Here is a 19974-nt window from a genome sequence, read left to right on the forward strand (position 1 = left end):
CCCCAGGCTGTAGCCCTTAAATCAAGCAAGATGCAGTAGCAGGGCAGTAATGCTGCTCTGTTTGCTTACATCTCATTTTATGAAAAATACTTGGTTTCTATTGAACTGCACCTTTATCCTGACACAGCTGCTCTGACCTTACTCTTCTTGCAAGCCAACACCATTGTTATGTGCTGGGCACTTCCAGCCCCCATTTTATTCAGAGAGCCTGAAGATGTGCTGTCAAACCCAAATCACCCCAGCTGTATCCATCAGAGCTGTTTCTAGTGATGTGTTCTCAAGCAAAAAATGTTTTCTTGTGTATGTAGTAAGAAATAAGCTTTTCTGTGCAGAAGTTACTCTATGGGCATTTTTGGTTAACGCTTTTTGAGACATCTATTACACTTTTACAGGTAGAAAGTCAACAGAACAAAAATCTAACGTGTATAGGAGGCAAAGAAATCCTTAATTCTTCAGTCAGGCTTTTTTATTTCAATCAATAGTTTAACAAGTGCTTAAACTTCCCTGGCGGTTTAATCTGGAAGATAGTTGAGAAGAAAAATATCTTCTATAACTTTACAAAAATAAAAAGATTTTTTTTTTTTAAAAATCCTGCACTTTAAGCAAGCACACTCCAAATCAAGCAAGACAGACATTGTATCTTAAAATACGGACTTCTGTTCATAGAAATGACATTATACCCCTGGGCAGCAGGCACAATATGTAAACAGTATAGAAAACAGAGCAAGAACAATTGTTTTGATTTTTCTGATCCCTTTTGTCATATTTCTTAAATAGAACCTGTTAAAACAGTTTGCCCAAGAAACTTCTTCAGGTTACCACTTCTTCTGTCAGGTGCCTCCTTGAGTAGGATGTTACTGAGGGAAAGACTTTCACCTGTCCTGGCAATTGGCAGTTATTGAAGATACCAACATTAATTGTTTCATTTTTTTAAAAGTTTCTGCATTTATGTATGGGACAAATCACTCTGTAGGTCTTCCACTGCCAAACCACTTGCAGCGTAACTTCTTTAGCAGTCAGGGCTGCGAGCACATGAGGTTGGGCTGGAGAAATAAAATGAATGGAATATTGTATCAGAAATGTACACGGTGCTGTGCAGCAATTAATTTAGTGCATGACGAAACCAAAACATAAAGGAAGCTTAGCTCCTAGTTCTGTGCCTGTAGCCTAGGAGAAGCCTTGCAGAGAATGCGGATTGGCAAATGAACTATATGTACTCTGAAGACTTAAGTCTTTGTCCAACTTGTACTGGTTAATAGAAAAATAAAGAAAAATATAGGCACGTGGAGGGAAGCTGGTGCATCATATGTAAAGAACCCAGATCATAAAATCATGGTTCTGGTCAACACTACAAATGAACTAGAGTAGTCCCCAGTCAGATCTCTTGTAATGTATTTTGAAGGCCTTTTCCAAATACTTCCTTTTTAACTGTCTCTAGATGATAGGGGAAAAAAATGCAGTTCTTTACAAATTGTACATTCAGTCACGTTTGCATTTAATGTAACTGTAAGCCTTGGAAAACCTAGACCCTCTGCAAGTCTGTGATTCAAAACAGTTGAGACACGAATGTGCTTTTTAGAGGTGAGAACCCAGCAAGTCTTTCTCTTGAAACTGGTGTAACATTTCTCACATTAGGCAATTTACAGAGGAGCCACAAAGCACTAATAAACTGTAGATCATTGTCTGGTGCATACAGAGCATCCTGCTGTGGAGCAGTTCCTTTGCTCTCTGCTGCAGTTCTGCATCACAAGCACGTACAGATTTTAGCTGGGACCCAGCTGTGTGCGGCGCTTGCATAGGGAAGGAACAGGGTCTGACATTCTGCCCGAGACAGGACCACCTAATGCGCGAAAGGTTGGTGGTGGTGGAAGAAGCTTGTCTTGTGTGATCTAAGGAACATCACACCATACCCATCCTCATAAATAAAAACTAATGTGAATTCACTCATGCCACTAGGTTTCAGACAGAAGGCAGAATGAAGCTAGTATTTAAGGGACTTGTTTGACTGTAGTAACTCAGTAAATCGGTTGGAGATACGCTGGTGTCAATCTGAATACAAAACTTAAGTCTAGCTAGAGAAAACCGAACTCCATCCTGGTTCCTAGCTTCTCTTTCAGAGATAGTGTCTCCTTCTTGCCTCTCTAGTTCAAATGGTGCTTCTGCTGCCTTTGATCCAGAACTGACTCCTCAAGTAGGTTTGTGTAGAGCAGAAAACCACTGAGAAATGCTGATCAGAGCAGCCGTTGTCCACAGGGCTCAATTAATTCAACATGGTGAGTTGGCTTTCGGCTCCTTCCAGCAGGCTGAAGGGAGGATCTGAGATCAGGTGGATGGAGGAACACTTTCTCTGGTGACTACTGAGCCATCCTGAGCTCAGATCCTGACGCGTAATGAGTTTTTTGTGACTTTTCATCTGTCTGAGGAAAAAATGTGAAAGATCGTGATCTGACCTGGCAGGGAATCTATAATATTGTTCTTTCTCCCCTTCCTCCTGCTGTCTCAAAACTAGGTGAACCAATTTTGTTCCAGCTCTGATGAAGTTCACGTCCAAGGTTGATACCAGCTTGGAAAAACTGTCAAGAAGGCATGGACTTTGGGGAAGCTGGGGGCCTGATCATAGCCATTTGCCACTTGAATGGCTTTTTCCTGCTGTTTTTGCTAGCACTGCCACTATGTTTTCAAAGAATGCTTTTGCTATGGCAGACAGTATGGAGACTCGTCTGTGTAAAGCTGAAAGACCTTCATTCAAGACACACTTCTTCTATGATGCTGAAAATAACACATTAAAGGCTTTTTTTCTCATATAGTACTGGGCGGGGCAGCTGGAAGCTGCCGATACTGATGAAGAAATGCTATGACCTAACTCCTTATGTTTCTTACACAGGTTCCTGCTCCTCTGGGAGCCAAAACACATAAAAGCCACAGCCCATATGCCGCAAGGTTAGGCTGTGCCCTCAGCTCGTGCCCCGTTAAAGCAGGAGAGCATGGTTCACTTGTTCCTCCTTGCTGGCCCTAAATATCTCCCCTAGTGCCTCCAGAGTCTGCTCTGGTTGCATCAGTGCGCCCAGGGATGGATTTGCTACTGGGGGAAATCCGAGGCTTTCCAGGGCAGGCTCTTGTTGCAGAATGCTCTCTGAGGGCTGTGCCTATCCACCTTCCCAGCAATGCCTCCCCACACCAGTGCTGAGTGAAGCTCCCTGTGCAACCATGGGATGTGTTGGGCCAGTCCAGCCAGGAGGAAAGGGAGGCCGTGGCTGCATTCATGCAACTCTTGCTTCTCCCTCTGGTAAGACCGGGGCAGTCTCTGTCCATGATGGACGTGGGTCTGTTTCCAGCTGCTTTCTTGCTCTACTAGGGCCCACGGTGTGTGTGCTGCTGAAACCCTTCACTTGTTCCTACATGAGGTCAATCACTAAAAAAGATACTGCTAAATAAGGTTGCAGAAACACATCAGACCCCACTTGCTTCTTTACTTTGCCCACCTGGCTGAAACAAAATCCAAGGCACAAATACTGCACGTGGAGTAAGTAAGGCCTCAGGAATATGCCAAGAGAAGTCATCCCCGCTTCCCGGTGTCAGCAGCTTACCTGCACTGCGTGCACCCGACAGAACAAATGCTGCTTCTGTCTGGCTTTAAGGAGGCTTGGTTGTAACTGCTCACTAGATACAAAGGGAGGCCTTGAAGCAATTACATAGCTAAGGAAATTGAACAAGAAAATATTAAACCACTGGTTATTTTTACAACTTAGTGATTTTAAAAATAGCTTAAATTACTTGGAATATTTTTTTTTAATTGGAAGTATTAACCGTTCAGCACTATCTGAACAGAGGGCTGTTGAATTGCTGTTTCTTTTTGTGTTATGGCCTGTGAGATAACAAGATAAATCTTTGTGGGTTTCCTCCTTATATACATATCTACATTAGAGCTGTGAAGTCAGGGGCGAAAGCTGCTATTACAGCACTGGCGTGACACTGAGCCCTTCCCCAGAGCTAAATTCTGATGGGAAACTGGGTGTTGGGGAGTACCACAATGGTAAAACGGCAGAGATGACTGAAGCGGGATCATAATGTTCATCCCAGCAGTTAAAAAAAAAATAAAAAAATAAAAGGAGACCCCCTTCCTCCCCCCCACCCCCCCCAACCCCCAAGAAGTCTGCAGTCCTAAAGTGCAATTACTTTTGTGCAGTCATGTCAGGCCAGGGATCAGACTGGATGAAGTTCAAAGCACAAACATCAAACGAGTGCCATTTGGGATTCGAGGAGGAGGGGGGAAGTACGGAAAAGAACAACAGTTCTCAGGCATTCAAGTGCATCAAGAAAATAAATGTCCCTTTCTTTAGGAAGAAAAACAACCCCCAGTCTGGTGGAATCCTGGCTTTGTAGTCATGAAAAATAAGTTTTTTTCACTTCTAGCTGAGAATGTCCCAATATGACACAGTACAAATAAACACCAAAGCAAGAGCTGGGGCACTTGGATATTTTTCTGATGCTCTGCTGCTATACAGCCTTATTTTATTCTCCTCTGGTGACTCTTCAGATCTGGGTACTGATGAAGCACACTGAATTAAAGGCATCTGGTAGGAGGTGGCTCTCTTCTCCGGTCGGTCGGGGCTGGACCCGTCGCTTGGTCTCTGGCCGTTGTACAGCAAGTACCTGCCCCGGGCATCCTGCTCCATTTTGAAGATTTCGTACTCGGTGTGAGGTAGGCGGATGCCAAGTGCGATGCAGCCGTTCGTGTGGGTGACGTCTTGCTGAACCCCAACTTGCCAGGACCCCTGTGCTCCACACTCGTTCCCGTTGAAGACGTTGAGCAGCGAGGCTGTGGATATATCCATGGGAGTGACCTTCATGTGATTCACTGCGAGAGAGCAAGAGGGGAGCTATTAGCAGAGGGAGAAAAACAAAAGCAAAGACAACATGCAGATTGGGGTGCACCTGTGGGATCAGAATTGTCTCTCCTTGTTCATTCTTAAATTCAATTTTTCATATTGCAGGTATGGCCAACGAATCTATTTGCATCATTTTACATCTCTGACATAATGGCTTCTCGCCCAGAACTCACACACACCAACTCAGCTGAAGAAAACCTGATGGCCACGTATCTCAGCCAGAGATTAAGCAGAGCTTTTAATAAATTCCAAACAATCCTTTACAGATAAAAGCCTGTTGGTTATACTAGGAGATAGGTAGAAGAGGAAACAATAAAACTTTACTCATGTCTTATTACCATCTGTATTAATCCATAAGTAGGGCTGTTTATCATGTATTTTTCATCATTTTTTTAACATCTGTTACCCCGTAAAGCTAATGAAATAGTTAGTTCATATTAGAACATTTGGAAAGTACCACAGCTGCACTATCTTCCTGTATTACTGGTACTTTTTTCATGAATTATAACATGTCTCTGAACTACAGAGAGACACTTTTTCTCATTATCTAAACAGTGGCTGCAGCTTGCAGTATCAAATGTAGAAGTGCTGCAGCTTCTTCAGTTCTAACCTGGCTGTATTTCAAAAGAGCTTAAAGCACATAAAGTTTTATTTTTCAGCCATATTTTAAAAAGTTGGGAAAAGCCAAACTGAATGAGCTTATGGAAGCCTTCCTGGTGTGCATTTGAGACTGTATGTAAAGAAAAGGGGAGCTGAATGGATCGGTGCTGACCAAAACAGAAGCAAATAACCAGCCCTCGTGCCTCCCAGCACATCAAAATCCCAAATTCTCTCACAGGTCATTTTATAGTAAGATTCATTGGGAGGTTTATTCTGAGGTTTTATAAACAAGACATTTGACTCAATGGCTCTAACAATTCCCATTATTTGCCCTAGATGGTGTAAAAGGTAATTTATACAAATTGAATCAAAATTTTTACCGAAACCAAATTACTGACCTCAATCTGTAAGGTAAGTTGGCATACATAAATCAGAAATTCAAGCAAAAGCTGGATTTCACCCCAGGAGGTGAGCTGGGACATGCTGCATGCAGCTCTAAAGAGCAACAGTTCTGACAGGCAATGGTATCTCCTGCCTCCTGTGAAAATCCCAGATTAGTAAATTATTTCTTATAGTTAGATGTTTATCTAAATTGGAGCCATGCAAGAAGCTTTATGCTTCTCACATGTTAACTGAAATAAGGAGAAGAAGAGCCCACAGAGTGCTTGGGGCTTTCAGGGGCTCCGCTGGGGCTGGTGCCATGGTGGGACGTCATATTTAGGAGCTGTTTGTTTGTGTGAGTGGTTAAAGCCACCGAGCTCTTTCTAAGCAGGGTGCTACGGGGATGTTTGCAGAGAAAATCTTCTCAGCTGCAGGGAACCGGGTGGCGTCACCACTGAGCACTGCTTCCCAAAGTACTTGTGGGGCTTCAGTTAGATACATCTAGTCTTCACTGTGGTGGGATTACTCAGAGCTGTCTTTGGGGACATCCTTATTTACTGTAGGGCCCCTTGGAAGCTGATGAAAAGACCCAGGCCGCTACACCTGTCTTTGACAGAAAATGATTTATACCATTGCAGACTTAAAATGCCTTCTGAAGGTGCTTCTTTCTCTCTGTTGAAGGAGCCCTAGGACACAGATCTAATCTTGGCCACTTTGTTTAGATGCTTAAGTCTGGCCACTGGACTCCAAGACTTTGTGATGTGAAATCTTATTTTTTTGTGCTGTACTTCACGATCTCTGCCTCAAATGAGTATTGCTTCAGCGGTGTGAAATGCTGTGCAGATGTTTAATTTAGCTGGGCACTCACGCAGCGCCTGCAAACTTCCCAATAAATTACTAACTCCTGAAAATGATGGAATGAAATTATCAGCAACCAAATTGTTATGAGCAAACTCTGCTCCGGTCTGTAACTGACCACCTCTGCCCCAGAGTAGCAAGCCACTCTACCTTTGAACACAAACTCCGTGCCGCCCATCACTTTGGATGAGTGCACTCCCCGGCTATAGCGTCCCTTGGCGTAGATGGTGAAGGTGGGGTGCTTGCAGATGGGGTCGGAGTAGTGGTAGTAGTGACCTTCCCAGGTGTTGTTGTTGTCATGGAAGATGAAGTGTCGAGTGAGGAAGAGGACCTCTGGTCGCACCTCACAGCGCTGGCTCACCCATTCTCCATGTAGGCCTATGGTCAGGTCCGCCTTGGGGGGTAAGATGGGAGGATGGTGCTCATCTGACCGGTAGATGATTCTGCATGCGATGCATGTGCGGTCATGGTTCTGAAATGAAGCGGAGAGAAGCTCTTGTTAGGCATTATCTGCGATACAGGGCAATGAATCAGGCTGCCCGTTTCATGCTGAAGTGACACTGGCTCCACATTTTGAGGAATATGTTGTCACTTCTTATCTTGCTAGTGTTCTCCTGCAGGTTCTTATCCTTCAAAGCACCTGAAACAAGGCATCATTTGGTTTTGTATGAATGAGACTGCACAGCAGGAGAGCAGTTAAGATATTAATTCCCTCATCTGCATTTATCTGAAATGAACATTTTAGTTCAGCTTTTTATAGGATCTAGAAAAGGCTGACTTTATCCTTCCAACCATATGAGAATCTGGCAGATGGTAATTTACCGTGGTAGGGACTTGGCAACTCTTGCGTTAGAAATGGGTACATTTACTGAGCTCTTATTTTGCATCTGTCTTCATTTTATTTGTTAACTTTGGGTACTGCAGATAGACACGGGTGTCCTAAAGACACTTTTCATTTTGGGTGGCAGCCTGGGAGAACGGTAACCAGTGATTTTAACCTTTCGCAGCTTTTGTGAGCCCTAACACAAGCTTGTGAAGTGTATGATACGGCTGGCTGCTGCCAGACACAGTGAAAGCTTTATGGCCCTCTTCAGCAGGAATGGGGTGCGTGGTGCCTGCTGGGCCCCACGGTGGCTCACTGCTGTGGGCCAAGCAGCCAAGTACCCCAGCCCCATCTGTGGCCACCAGGGGTGTCTTAAGAGGGGTGTGCAGGCTCTGAGTCCATGGCAGGAGGGGTGGGCATTTCACCCTGAGGCTTCCACCTCCTGACATCAAAAACTGAACTGCAGACACCTGCGCAGTCATTCCTAAGGCTGTTCCTGCCTGTGCAAGGTTTTGTCTTGTTGGCAAAAGAGTTTGACCTCTCACTTTTCAAACTGTATTTTGCATTTTTTCAATGGCAAGAGAGACGGCACCATTAGCTTTTGTCTTTGCTCTGATAAGCCCTTTATGGACTGATTAAGGATTATGAAACTAATTTTTTAGCTCACTTAATTGATGACATATAATTAGATCAAGAAGAATAAATGCTGCCCCACAAGATAAAAGCAGTGTTTTCTGTTTTCCTGGTGCCCGTTTTGGGTTGGCAGTGTGCTGTTTGTTTACATCTCGGGGACCCGATGGTGTTGGCTGGTGGCGTACAGAGGGGCAGCGCTCAGAGCTGTCAGCAAGCTTACACTCAAAGTGTAAGGCAAAAGTAGTAAAGGCAAAAGACCACACAGACAGCTTGTGCCTTCATCTTTCGAGGACATTGTTTGATCCTTCCTGGAGAGAGGGGGATGCCTGGGGGGGTTACTCACATCCCCCTTGTTCATGCTGCAAAGTGTTTTCCTGAGGTACAATTCAGAGTGTACCAAGTTAAGAGCTGAAGCTTTCCACACAGCCATCGGGGAGAGAGATTTATACAAATAATTTTTCCTTGCACCCCTTTCCATCTCCCTTTTCTGAGATCTCTCTGAGCTCCCTCCATAATGTAAATACTCACATTCATCGCTCGTACTTTGAAGTCCGTGTAAGCAGCTATGGAATCAGCATTTCTCCACTCACTGCCTTCAGCTCACGGCACACTTTAAGGGTGACATTTACACAACCTTCATTACTGCCCTGAGTTTCTCCAGTAACATGGCCATAGGTAGCTTCAGAGAATCAACATGCAACTCCCACAATATATCCTTTTTACACATATTAAACAGGGTTTGTATTTGCCCCCACCCCAGGCCAGATAGACACCAAAAATCAGGGAAATCAATGAAAAGTCTACTCTCTTCTACAGCCCTGGGATGTACAGTAATGGTCTATGTGCAAAATAACTATAAATGGAGTAGCTCTGGTTGATCTGAACCAGTGCTGGCCAACAGCCCTGCTTTGAGGAGGAAGGAGGCTGGACTTGGTGACATCCAGAAGGTCTTTCCAACCCAAAACACGTGGCCTTCTGGGAGCGACATGTCAGCATGTTATTGAAGTAGATGCAGTTCTTTCCCATTGTGGAGCTTGCTGACTAATTCTAAGATACATTTTTTCAGCTAAATTCTGCAAGCAGGTACAAGGGCCATTAGTATCTTAGCGAAAATACAAAGAACATTCAATTGAGTAATTTAACTGCAACTGGTGAAGTTAGCATGGATTTGTGCCATAGTAACAGACAGCAGAGGCTGGTGCAAAACATCTGGTTCTCCTGAACACTGAAAGCACAGATAATGCAGAAGGACTGTGAAACTGAGCCGTCTTCTTGCAGGTTTCAGTTTGGGTTTTCTGATGGTCAAGAGCAGAACCAAGATCCAGTTATGTTTCCTATTTTGCTGTAGATTTCTTGTGTGACTTTCCTGTCACTTTCTACGAAACCTCATTTCATAGAAACACGGACAATTGCAGCTCTTCTGTTTGGGATGGGACTAGTAAGAGGCTAAATAAAGACACTAAGCTGTCAGAAAGCAGACAGAAATGTCAGGGGCCTGGATATGATTAAAAATACAGTAGTAGTAGTAGTAGTAGTAGTAGTAGTAGTAATAATAATAATAATAATAATAATAATAATAATAATAATAATAATAGTAACTGTACTCCTGGAACAAACATTCAAATAGAATCTGACAGAAGTCCAGTGTCTATCTTCCTCTTGCATACAGTAAAATCTCACCAGGTTTCATCTGCAATCTTTTTTGGGATTTATGAAACCAATCTGTTGAATCCCTAGCTCTCTTCAGAGGATGTCAGTCCTTTTCTCCGGAAAGCAGCCTGGTTTACTGGGCTGTTTGCAGCTCAGGATTGCTGGGGGGCAGATGCCTTATAAATGACTAGGAAATGAGTTGGTGCTGGGGAGAGGTGGAAGCTGCCTTGGCCCATCTTGGGCAGCAGCAGAGCTGCCCCGTTTGTTTCCCTGAAAGAAAACTGTTGGCTGAGATGTGGGATTCTGTTCACTGCCAACCAAAGCACCAAGGAAACACACATTTTTGAAGTGTAATAGAAATAGCACTTTTTCTTCTTGGAGATCAACATGCAAAAGAAGCTGCCGCCGTGTTGCACAGACACCTGCAGTGATCCGGGCCGAGGGGTTGCTCTGTGGAAGATGCTAGTGTCTACCAAGCACTTGTTTATCCAGTGTGGCTGTCCTGCCATCGGGCAGACTGGCGCCACTGCTCCCTGAACGCTTTAAGGGCTAATAATCTGATGATAGTGACTTTATTGCTGTGATTGCCCCACTCACATAAAGTGAAGCAAGAAAGCAAGGAAAAGACAGTGTTAAAAACCTAAACATCACTTATATAAGCTGAATTGGCTAATAGTAGGAGACAATTTCTGCTACAGTCCCTTCTCTATCCAAGTTGAAAGCTTTTAGCAGCTCCCAGAGGAGACCCTGGCACAGCAGCATGGTGGTTTGGTTTATATTCACACTTCCCTCTCGGGAGCCTGTCCTCCACAATCAGTTTGTAAGCCAAGGCAATTTAACCTGGGAACCAGTGGTTTCTGTTGCCCTTGTTCAAAATCTGAAGAAAACCAGACAGAAGCCCAGCCCGCTGTCTTCTTGATCGCTCTTGGCTGTTTATGGCATTCCTCCGCTGTTTTTCAGGTCTAGTGGATAGACAAGAAGGAGATCTGTAATCCGTCCTATTTGCAGCTACGTTATATTTTTACTTTTTTGACCAGGAAGGACTATCAAGCATAAATGTTCTTTTTGCTGTTTTTCTAGCAGTGACTTCAGGTGTCTCCTATGACATTAAAAAACAGAAGTATTGAGTCGAGGCTCCAATGCTGGGCAGGGAGCATTATCATAGTTTGATGCCTTCTCCATCGTACTGGGAGTGCAGAAGGTGCAGACCAGTAACACCTGCAGCTCCTTAGTCCCTTGGCTGTGGCCAGAGGTAGAGTGGGCAGAAGAAGGTCCATGGACCTCCACGGTGGCAGGAAATTCGTAACTACAGGTGGCCCCTTTCTCCTTATCAGGGGTGGTTTCATGTCTTGAGGCATAAAGAGGAATTACTTTCCAAAACTTACAAAACTCGTGGTGTGACTACTCTGCCTGCCATTACGCTGCGAGTGGAGGTGACTCCTTGGGCAAACTCAAGGAAGGTCCAGGTTAACCCACCGGTAAACTTCACCGTAAATTCTGTGAGTTGTCTGCAGCTCATCTGGCCCTTTGACCTCTGTGGTCCTGACCTGCTGTAACTCTGTGTAGCCCTTCTATTTCTGAATGCCCTGCACCAGCTCTGAAGGCCTGGCCAGCTGCACTGCTAAGGCATGGCCAGCCTGCCTTCCCGATACCGATGGTGTGCCCAGGTGAAGGGGCTGCGGTGAATGGGCATGTTTTTCCAACAAACAGGGAGTGGGACAGGGAGAGGTTGGGGCGGTGAGGATGGAAGCAGAAGTATCCCTTTCACAGCAGCGAGGCATCAGGCTGGCTCAGGCACCTCATACGGCTGTACCCCGAAAGCATCGCCTCCCTGAGACCAGTGCTCAAATCGAAGTCCACATGAACCTTTCTGTTGGTGTGATACTATCCTTTCACAGAGTCATGAACTTCTTAGTGGAAGAATATGCCACATGTGAACTCCGTCAGTACAATTTTTGTCCAAGCAATGGACAAGGGAAAGATCTAGTTTTGTTATGAGGCAATTTGACTTAATTGTGGAGCAATTTATGTTTAAAAATTGACTGTATTTTTCACTTGCTTTTTTAGGTCAGCTGCTCTTAGCTCTTAATTATACTAGTTGAGGCTTTGCAAATCACTCCCTTTCCATGTGTCTCAGGGAAAGATTATTTTCAAAGACATAGGGAACAGAGAGAGAGGACATTCGAGTCCAAACACGATTAAGTACTCACTAATAAAAAGCTCATTTGGGCATGACATAATCTTAAAAGCAATAAAATGAACAGCGGACAGGATGAACATCTGTTTTATGTTTTGATTACCTTAGGTGTACAACGCAATATTTTTAATAGTGGAGTGTTGCAAGAGGTACTGGCCCCTGAAACAGCTGCTGCCCAGCGACTGGAAGATCCCTTCCTATGGAGGTGCCTCCATGCAGCTCTGCTGTGCCACATCCATGGTGCCCCAACTCCTCGCCCTCCTGGCTGTTTCTTTAAAGTCAATTTCTGCATTAATCCATGAGGCCACGTGGGCTGAAACAAGCCTGAATTTCTGGTTGGAAACTCAGTTCTTGTAGCTGGGAAGAAAATAATTTGTGATCTGATAATTTCTGCCAACATTTTTCCTTATCCATTCCTTGGCTGAAGTGGTAACAGGTCCAGAGAGCTCTGGAAGCCAAGCAGGGAGGTTTCTAATACAGAAAAAAAGCAACCAAGGCTGAGGTTCCTTGATCTTTGTCCCAGTTGCTGTAGATAGTCAGAAGCATAAACCCTCTCAGCAATTTTAAGTTCCACAGGACTCTATGGCTGCCTAGGACTAATTTGCCTCTAATCAAATCACAGTGTTATTTATGGCCCAGGCCAAAAAACTGTCACAGAACTGGGATGCACTCTGAACAATGGTGAAATAAGCTTTGAATAACACCTAGAATGATCTTCTTCTAGCTTGCTTTGAACACCTTTGTACTTCGATGCTGTAGTTACAGAATAAGACATCTACGGACCAAACCCTTTTCAAACTGTACAGAAAATCTACCCTTTCCTTATGGTTCAAGCAGAAGCTGAAATCAATGCTTTACATCAAGGAAAGGATCTGCAGGATGTACTGCAAATTGTATTCAGGGATAAAACAAACAAGCACTAATAGTAAAGAGGAGGCTGAAAATGCAGTTATTTTTCAACTGAACACCTTGTTCAAACAGATTTGCTCTCTCTTCTATCTATCCATTTATTCCTTATATCTTGAAAATGTGTCTGTATTTCAATCAAAAAAATTTAAAAGGCTATTTGTCTGAAACAGCTCAAATTGTAACTGAATCTTTCTCCTGTAGAATTACAATAGATGACTATTCTGATATTTGGCTATTTACATAATGGAAAATTAACATAATTCGAACTATAATGTTACATTTTTTAAGGGAAGATTCATTGCTCAGGCTACTTGGAGTCTGAGAGATGCAGTGCATTCTCAGCAGAACAGACTGAAAAAATAATGTGGTACTTTTCATTAGATTCTTATTTTAAAAAGGATGTAGGAAAATATTTCGTTGAATATACACAGTCTGGAGGAAGAGAAATACAAAGCAAAATTTTGTTTTCTGGTATACAGTTTTTCTCTGAAAAGCAAATGTTTCTCTTTAAAAAATGAGAAAAGCATTTTTAGGGGATATTTTGGTATTTTTAATGGAGAATTTTGACCATTTTCTGAAAGGGTCTTTCTGTCATCTTTTATAGTTGCAAATAGTTGGTATTTTACCAGACCAGACACATTAAGAAGACAAAAGCATAGAAGGCAGTGGTGTGTAGTAAGGTCCTAAACCATCCAAAAATACGGCAGCTCCTGTGATGGGAGACCTGGTGCTGGGGCAGTTGTGGGACTGCTGCTGTTCAGAGCCAACCCGAAGCAAGGGAAAAGCAGGGGACAATTCTGAGAAGCAGTGAACCTGATCCGTTTTCTCAGTAGCAGCTTGATCTACACCTGCCAGGTTGTTAAACTTGCATGAAATTACACAGCAGTTTCCCAAAGTAACTTGGGAAATCATCTCTCCTTCTCTTTTTATCTGGAGCCACTGCACACCAGACACATCCTTCCTACACCACAGCCTGGTTAAGAGATTCAGGTCTCAGCTCTGCCCCAGCAGAACAGAAAAGCACGTGAACGTGGCGGTCGGCTGGGCTGCCTTCGGGCTCCTCACTCTCCTCTTCCTGACCCAGCGATGCTGGTATCGAACCAAAGCCCAGCCCGAAACCCTTGGCAGAGCAGTAGCTTCTTTCTGTAACGCCTCCCTTGGAGCTCAGGACTTTTAGCTTTCACTTTTTATTCAAACCCAGATATTCAATGCGGCTACTCTAAGTACGCCCTTCCCTGCCTGGCCCCTGCACCGCTGCCCACTGGTCTCCCCAGGGGCTGCCACCACCCCCCTGCCCAGTTACAATAATACTATGCCAAAGTCACTTATTTCAAATTTCTGTAGCAATATCCTGCTGATCTGAGCCCCCACGGCTGTGCTGGTGGCTGTAGCGTGGGAAGCTTGTTGGGAAGAGACAGGTTCTCAGCTGATACGGAACCACCTTTGGCCAGCCCTGATTTGCACTAGTTACCGGTGTGTAGCAAGAAACAGGGCTCATTCATGGCTGGGACAGGAGGACAGGTTGCATCTATATGGTATTGTGAGAAACAAGGGCTAGCAAAAGCCCCTGTGCCCACCCCGGCTCCCTTCTGCACCTTCCCATCCCTGGGAAGGTGCTCCTGACCAAGCTATGAAGCCCACGTGAGGCAGCCCGGGCTCTGGTCGTTCACAAGGTCGGGTTGCTCTTGCATCAGGGGCTTCCCTTTTAGGGTGAGTCCTGTGGCTGGCTTGTCTGACACGTTGGCTATGCAATGTCACTGGATGGGCCACACAGCAGTGGCTGCGTCCATCATGTTACCCCCAGCATATCCTTGTTGCAGGACGACCTGTGGTGAGGGTCCAGCCATCGGGTTTCCTCAAGTGCAGCCTCAGGTCTGAAATGTGTGTGCAGCACAGCCCTAACTGGTGGCCCAGTGTCTTGTAGGGTCTAACAGTAACAAAAGCTGGGGTAGGAAACCCCTGCCATGTGAATGCACATACTACCATGAGGGAAAGCACTGAAGAAGAGGGAGAAGAAAAGCCATGCTTTGCAATGATTTCTCACACCTGCCCAAATACCATGTGTCACAGGTATGACCATGCCTGGTCAGGATGCTTTAAACCTCACCACCCAAGAGAACCAGGTGCCAGCTTTTAGTGTTAGTAACTGAGTGCTCCCAGGACGAGTACAAATAGAAACCCTTGGGAGAATGTCAATTCAAGGAAATGCTTCCAACTCGACACAAAAAGTTGGATGACTTTGGCTCACATTGCCAAGGAGGTGAGTCCACAGCAAGGAAACTTCTACGAATTGCTCAGTATAGTATCAAGCTCTGCTCCTCCACCGCTCTAGATAACTGCAGACCAAGACAGCACTTTTAACAAATGGCTACAATCTCTCCCCACCACAAGTGATAATTTGCAGGCTTTCCATGACCTCATATGAAGCTGAGTTGGCTAATATGCATTAGGCTGGCTCTGGGGAGTTGACAAGCACGGCTGACACAGTTATAATTCATCCTGCCAAACGGAATGAAGAATAACAAAGATTTAAACTTTAATTAAAAATCTTGAAGCGAGTGAAATGCTGGAGAGAGTGGTAACTCCTTTACAGGGTTGTCAGTTTGGGATTTCTTTTGGTGGGGAACAGAGGTGCTGCAAGCAGGGAGGAGGGTGGAGATATGTTCAGATTTATCTGCAAATGCGCACTATGTATTTCAAGATGTTGAGGAATGGTTTTTATTAACTGCTCCCATGAAGGGAAAGATAGCAAAGGAATCTGAAGGCACTACCATTACACAACTGTCCGATCTACAGTGTTGATTCTGTTGCACAATGCTGCATAAAACTGAAATAAACACAACAGACATGAAACGCAAAAGTCTTCTGGTTGTTCTTTTCTGATACAAAATATTTCAGCCTGGGTAAAAGACAAGAACAAAGAGAAAACCAGCCTTTTTCGCAGGTGAATGTGTTTGTGTGTCATCTATCCAATTAAGATGATACTAATTTATGGTGACATGAACGTTTTGGAAGTATCAACAAAAAAAATTCCTGGAAAACCTGAAGGGACAGCTTCAATGTCCATCTTCAGGAACAGAGTATTCCAAAATAAAGCTGCCTTGTGTGTTTATTATGCCTTTAAAAAGCAACCTATATAGCCCTCTGAACCATATAGCGACATTACCAGCAAGTCCTCCCTCCCCTTTTGCCAAAGATGAAGCAATTGTGTTTAGATGACAACAAGAAGGAAGGTGTTGGTAGCTGAGACACATGTTGAGTTGACCTGAAGGCCTGTGTTTCATTTTGCTAGGCTAAATAATTAATTTTTATCGTTGGTCCTGTATTTGTGTTGGGGCATGCTTTTACTGCAGCTGCAGAACAGACATTGGTAGTTAAATCAACAAAGATGAATAGGGTTTTAAAAGCAACACTTAGCTTTTGAAGGTTCACATGGAGAGTGAAAAGCAACGTTTTGCTTCAGCCCTTGCCTAGCACTAATGCTAGTGCAGGCAGTGAGCACAGAGTGGAGCACGCTTCTGCAAGGCCACAGCCAACAGTGCTGCCCAGCATGGTGAGGACCAGCCTCAGCCGGAAGCCGTTTGCTTCTCTTATCTCTGCAGGGCATCATCACATGCGCTGCTAGTGTTCGTAAGCCTGGAATTAACCTATTTGAACATTCTTCTGAATATTCTTTCTTTGCTTCCCCTCACAACTTCCCTAACCAAGAGTCTTCTACAAGTAATAACGAGCAAAAGAAACCCTTCAAGCATTGGCTTAATTTAAAAGTCTAGTGGTGCTACTCTGACAAGCAAAGGAGTTTTGTCCTCCAAAATTACACTCTTCGGTTAAGATAATGTTTTGCATATTCCTCTGAGGTGCTTCACATGTTTAACATCTATTTATTAAGTTATGCTCTCATTTCCCTGGGAGCTCCTCAAGTACATAGCATTCCCCTATAGATGAAGTCACTGAGTTTCAATAAAATGAAGAATCAATTTTTGAAAAGCAGAAAAAACTTTGTTGTTTCACTGCCTGCCTAAAGGAAAGCCCAGGCAGCAGACTCCACATGTTGATTCTGTATTAGCTGCAAATGCCAGGTGCTGCTGGGAGTCAGCTCCCAGCAGCAAATAAACCTGTAACAAAGAATTGATTCACTGGAACTGTGTTTTCAAGGGAAAATATCTTACTGAAGGTCTGCGGCCAGCAAATGTTTGAACATGGCAAAGGCAGAAGGAAGGCTATCCTGGTAAGTTTAGGCTTCCTGTGATGTTCCAGACCACTCCAGCCTTATTCCTAAATAATGGTCTAACTAGAATGACCTGTCATCACAGCCCTGCTCTGGTCTTTCCCACTACTCTGTCAGGCGATAAAATAGCACAAGGAATTCTTTGTTTACAAAGCCCTATTGCTAGGCAATTACGTGTGAAATAAGTGTCCCAGTATTGCTGTTGTAGACATTTCCTGTAGTTTTAGAGCAGATATCTCTGAAAACATCTTCTGCCCTTCTGCACAGTGAACGAATACTGCATTCAAGCCTTCCTTCATGCTCCAAGCCCCTGTATGCATTCATAAATAAGGTGTGATTTTGCAACCAATCAGCCAGGCTCTTTGGTGTTGTCCTAATCGGGAATATTTTGTGTAATATACGTGATGATGGCCAAGTTCCCCCATCCTTGCCCTTTCCACCCATGTGCTCTCACATGCTGGTTAAAGAAGTTGCATGTGCAATAGCTTGAACCCCTTATCAACTCATAATGTCAAGAGACATCAAAGATGTTCAGGCCCGTTCATCGGCTAGTCTTAACTGATATCTTGAGTAAGGCTAGAGGACTGCTACGATAAATCTATACAGTGACTCATTCATCAGCTGCACCGGGAAACTTCCATTTTACAGAAGGAATTTGTTTAAGGTATGCTGTTATCTATGAGAATTCATAAACCCTTAAGAGATGACATATTATATATTTTTAAAAGCTCCCTGATTGTATATGAACACTTGAGATACAGTAATCTGTGAATTTATTCAGATTTGTAGCTCAGCATCAAGTTGTCTGGTTTTTGGACAGCCCTTTTGATTTACCATCCTGTGGTGAAATCGCTGCAGGAATTTGGAGAAGGTCCAATTCTATTTGTTTAAAGTCCTGATCATGTGGCTTTGGCATTCCTAACATATCCAGCAATCATTTGCTTTTAATTACCATTCATTTCAACCACATAAGTAATGAATGTGGCTACCACATCCAACTTACAGGCTGTGTAAACTCTTGAGCTGGGTGGAACTTTCTTCTATATAGAGGCTTAACTATAAATTTAACACAAAATGTGAATCCTCTTAACTTATTTTAGGCAGGCCTTTATAAGTTTAAAATAAAAATAAATAAAAAGGAAATGAAAAAAGCCTTAAATGAAGGATTCCACACAATACACCTGATTCACTTCAGAAGCAATTTCCTGGCCTCCCCAGCCTCTTAGTATGACTGTAGAAACCTTAAAAAAACAAGTTGATTTAGCGTTTCTATTTATTCATGGTGTCCAGTTTCCAGAGGAGTCTGTTACTTGTAGTTTTAAACTCAATTTAGCATTTAAACTCATTTTCAGCTGGGTCCCAGTGGAGCAACAATTAGAAAAGGAAAAGAGTTCAAAGAAGAAGGGTTATAACCTTTCAACGGTATGTTTGCCTGGACTTTAAAAAAAAAAGCATCTCTGTTACTGTTCTTCTTACATTTGGCGAACACTAGGTCAGATGGCTGGGTTGATAACCTGTTGGCATAGAGAACTTCATGGTTAGGTACAAACCAACACCCAGGAGTCTTTCATGGCAGCTGAAGCAAAGGTTCGGTTTTTTAAGGCTATTTTTATTTATATTGTGCTGAAAGCCAGTATCAGCAGGCCCAGCTTCTCTTGAGAAAAAAGAAATCTCACATCAAATCTATGCAAGAGGAACCTACCAAAAACCACAAAGACGAGCTGCAAAGTTGTGCTGTTGCAGCTTAAAACTTGTGTTAAACCTACATATCTTTTGCTGTTGAAGGCTCCAGTTGAGAGTGGTGTCCCAGCAGCCCAGATGCTGTATATATATACACATTGTAGGAGCCAAGGGGACCATGCAGACAACAGCTGGAGGAGGAACAGAGGTAATGTGACTTGTCAGAAGTCATAACTGCCCAAACTGGGAGTTGAGCAGTGACCTGCAAGTCAGGACCCGGGCCTCCACTTATTAAACTACAGTGGTTTCACCCTGGAGAGCTGGAATCCATACGTATTTTCGTGTACTCAAAGTTAAGCTTTGCTTTATCAAGTAACAGTACTTTCTGTAGCCCATAGTACTGTTACGAACAAGCTTCCAGTGTCATAATTTAGCCTCAAGATCCAGCTCCTGCCAAGACCTGGCTACCAACAAATGCATTTGGAAGCACTGTACTCCATGAATACCAATGGAGAACTAGTTGGCTTGTTTGCTTTTCCTCTCCCCCTGTCCTTGCAACTCCATGATGTGGAAGCCTCCCCTGGGACCCACACTGCAGGCGCTCCCCGATCGGAGCGCACGGGTACCCGCAGGCAGCACCTGCATGTCTGGACATGTGGGACTGAGGGATAACAGCATGCAGGGTGACTCAGGCAGGCAGGCTGAAGCTGCTCTTATCTTCCACATAGTGATGTTACCCACTCAGGTCAGAATGGATCGGATCATGCCTGAAATAATGGTCTTTGTGAACATAAATGAGAGTTTCCGTGCTCTCACAGTTGATTTAGCTAACCTGGCTCAAGAAACCGACCTCTTATGCAAGATTTCACCCCTTAAATTTTAGCATTATATTTTAGAGGGAAAAAGTGATGCTACAGTAGCAGAAGAAACGGGCAGGAAATTTGTTACCCGTGTGTACCAGTGTGTCCTAAAATTACAGCAGACCCGGACAAAAATCTTATTTTTATAAAGCTGGTTGGTAGTACAGCTGATCACTCTGACAGTAATGAAATTGCTACAAGGTGGTAGCATAAGCATTGACTATGTTATGTACCAGTCCATAATAAGACAACTAGATTTGACCAGA

General features: G+C 43.8%; 1 protein-coding gene across 3 annotated transcripts in view; it reads right to left on the reverse strand.

Annotated features, from left to right (window-relative positions):
• Positions 1-444: 444 nt before the first annotated feature.
• Positions 445-19974, reverse strand: part of APCDD1 (APC down-regulated 1) — a 32593-nt gene continuing 13063 nt past the window's right edge. For 2 of the 3 annotated variants that reach the window (XM_055800267.1, XM_005238786.4), the window contains 2 exons: positions 6879-7200; positions 445-4858 (listed from right to left, as the gene is read on the reverse strand). In XM_055800267.1, coding sequence (XP_055656242.1) covers positions 4410-4858; positions 6879-7200 — 771 coding nt within the window. In that variant the 3' untranslated portion in view covers positions 445-4409. The remainder of the gene's footprint in view (positions 4859-6878; positions 7201-19974) is intronic. The other variant, XR_008746602.1, reaches the window with a different exon arrangement.

Source organism: Falco peregrinus, chromosome 3 (assembly GCF_023634155.1).
Source record: "Falco peregrinus isolate bFalPer1 chromosome 3, bFalPer1.pri, whole genome shotgun sequence".
Classification (NCBI taxonomy): Eukaryota; Metazoa; Chordata; class Aves; order Falconiformes; family Falconidae; genus Falco; species Falco peregrinus.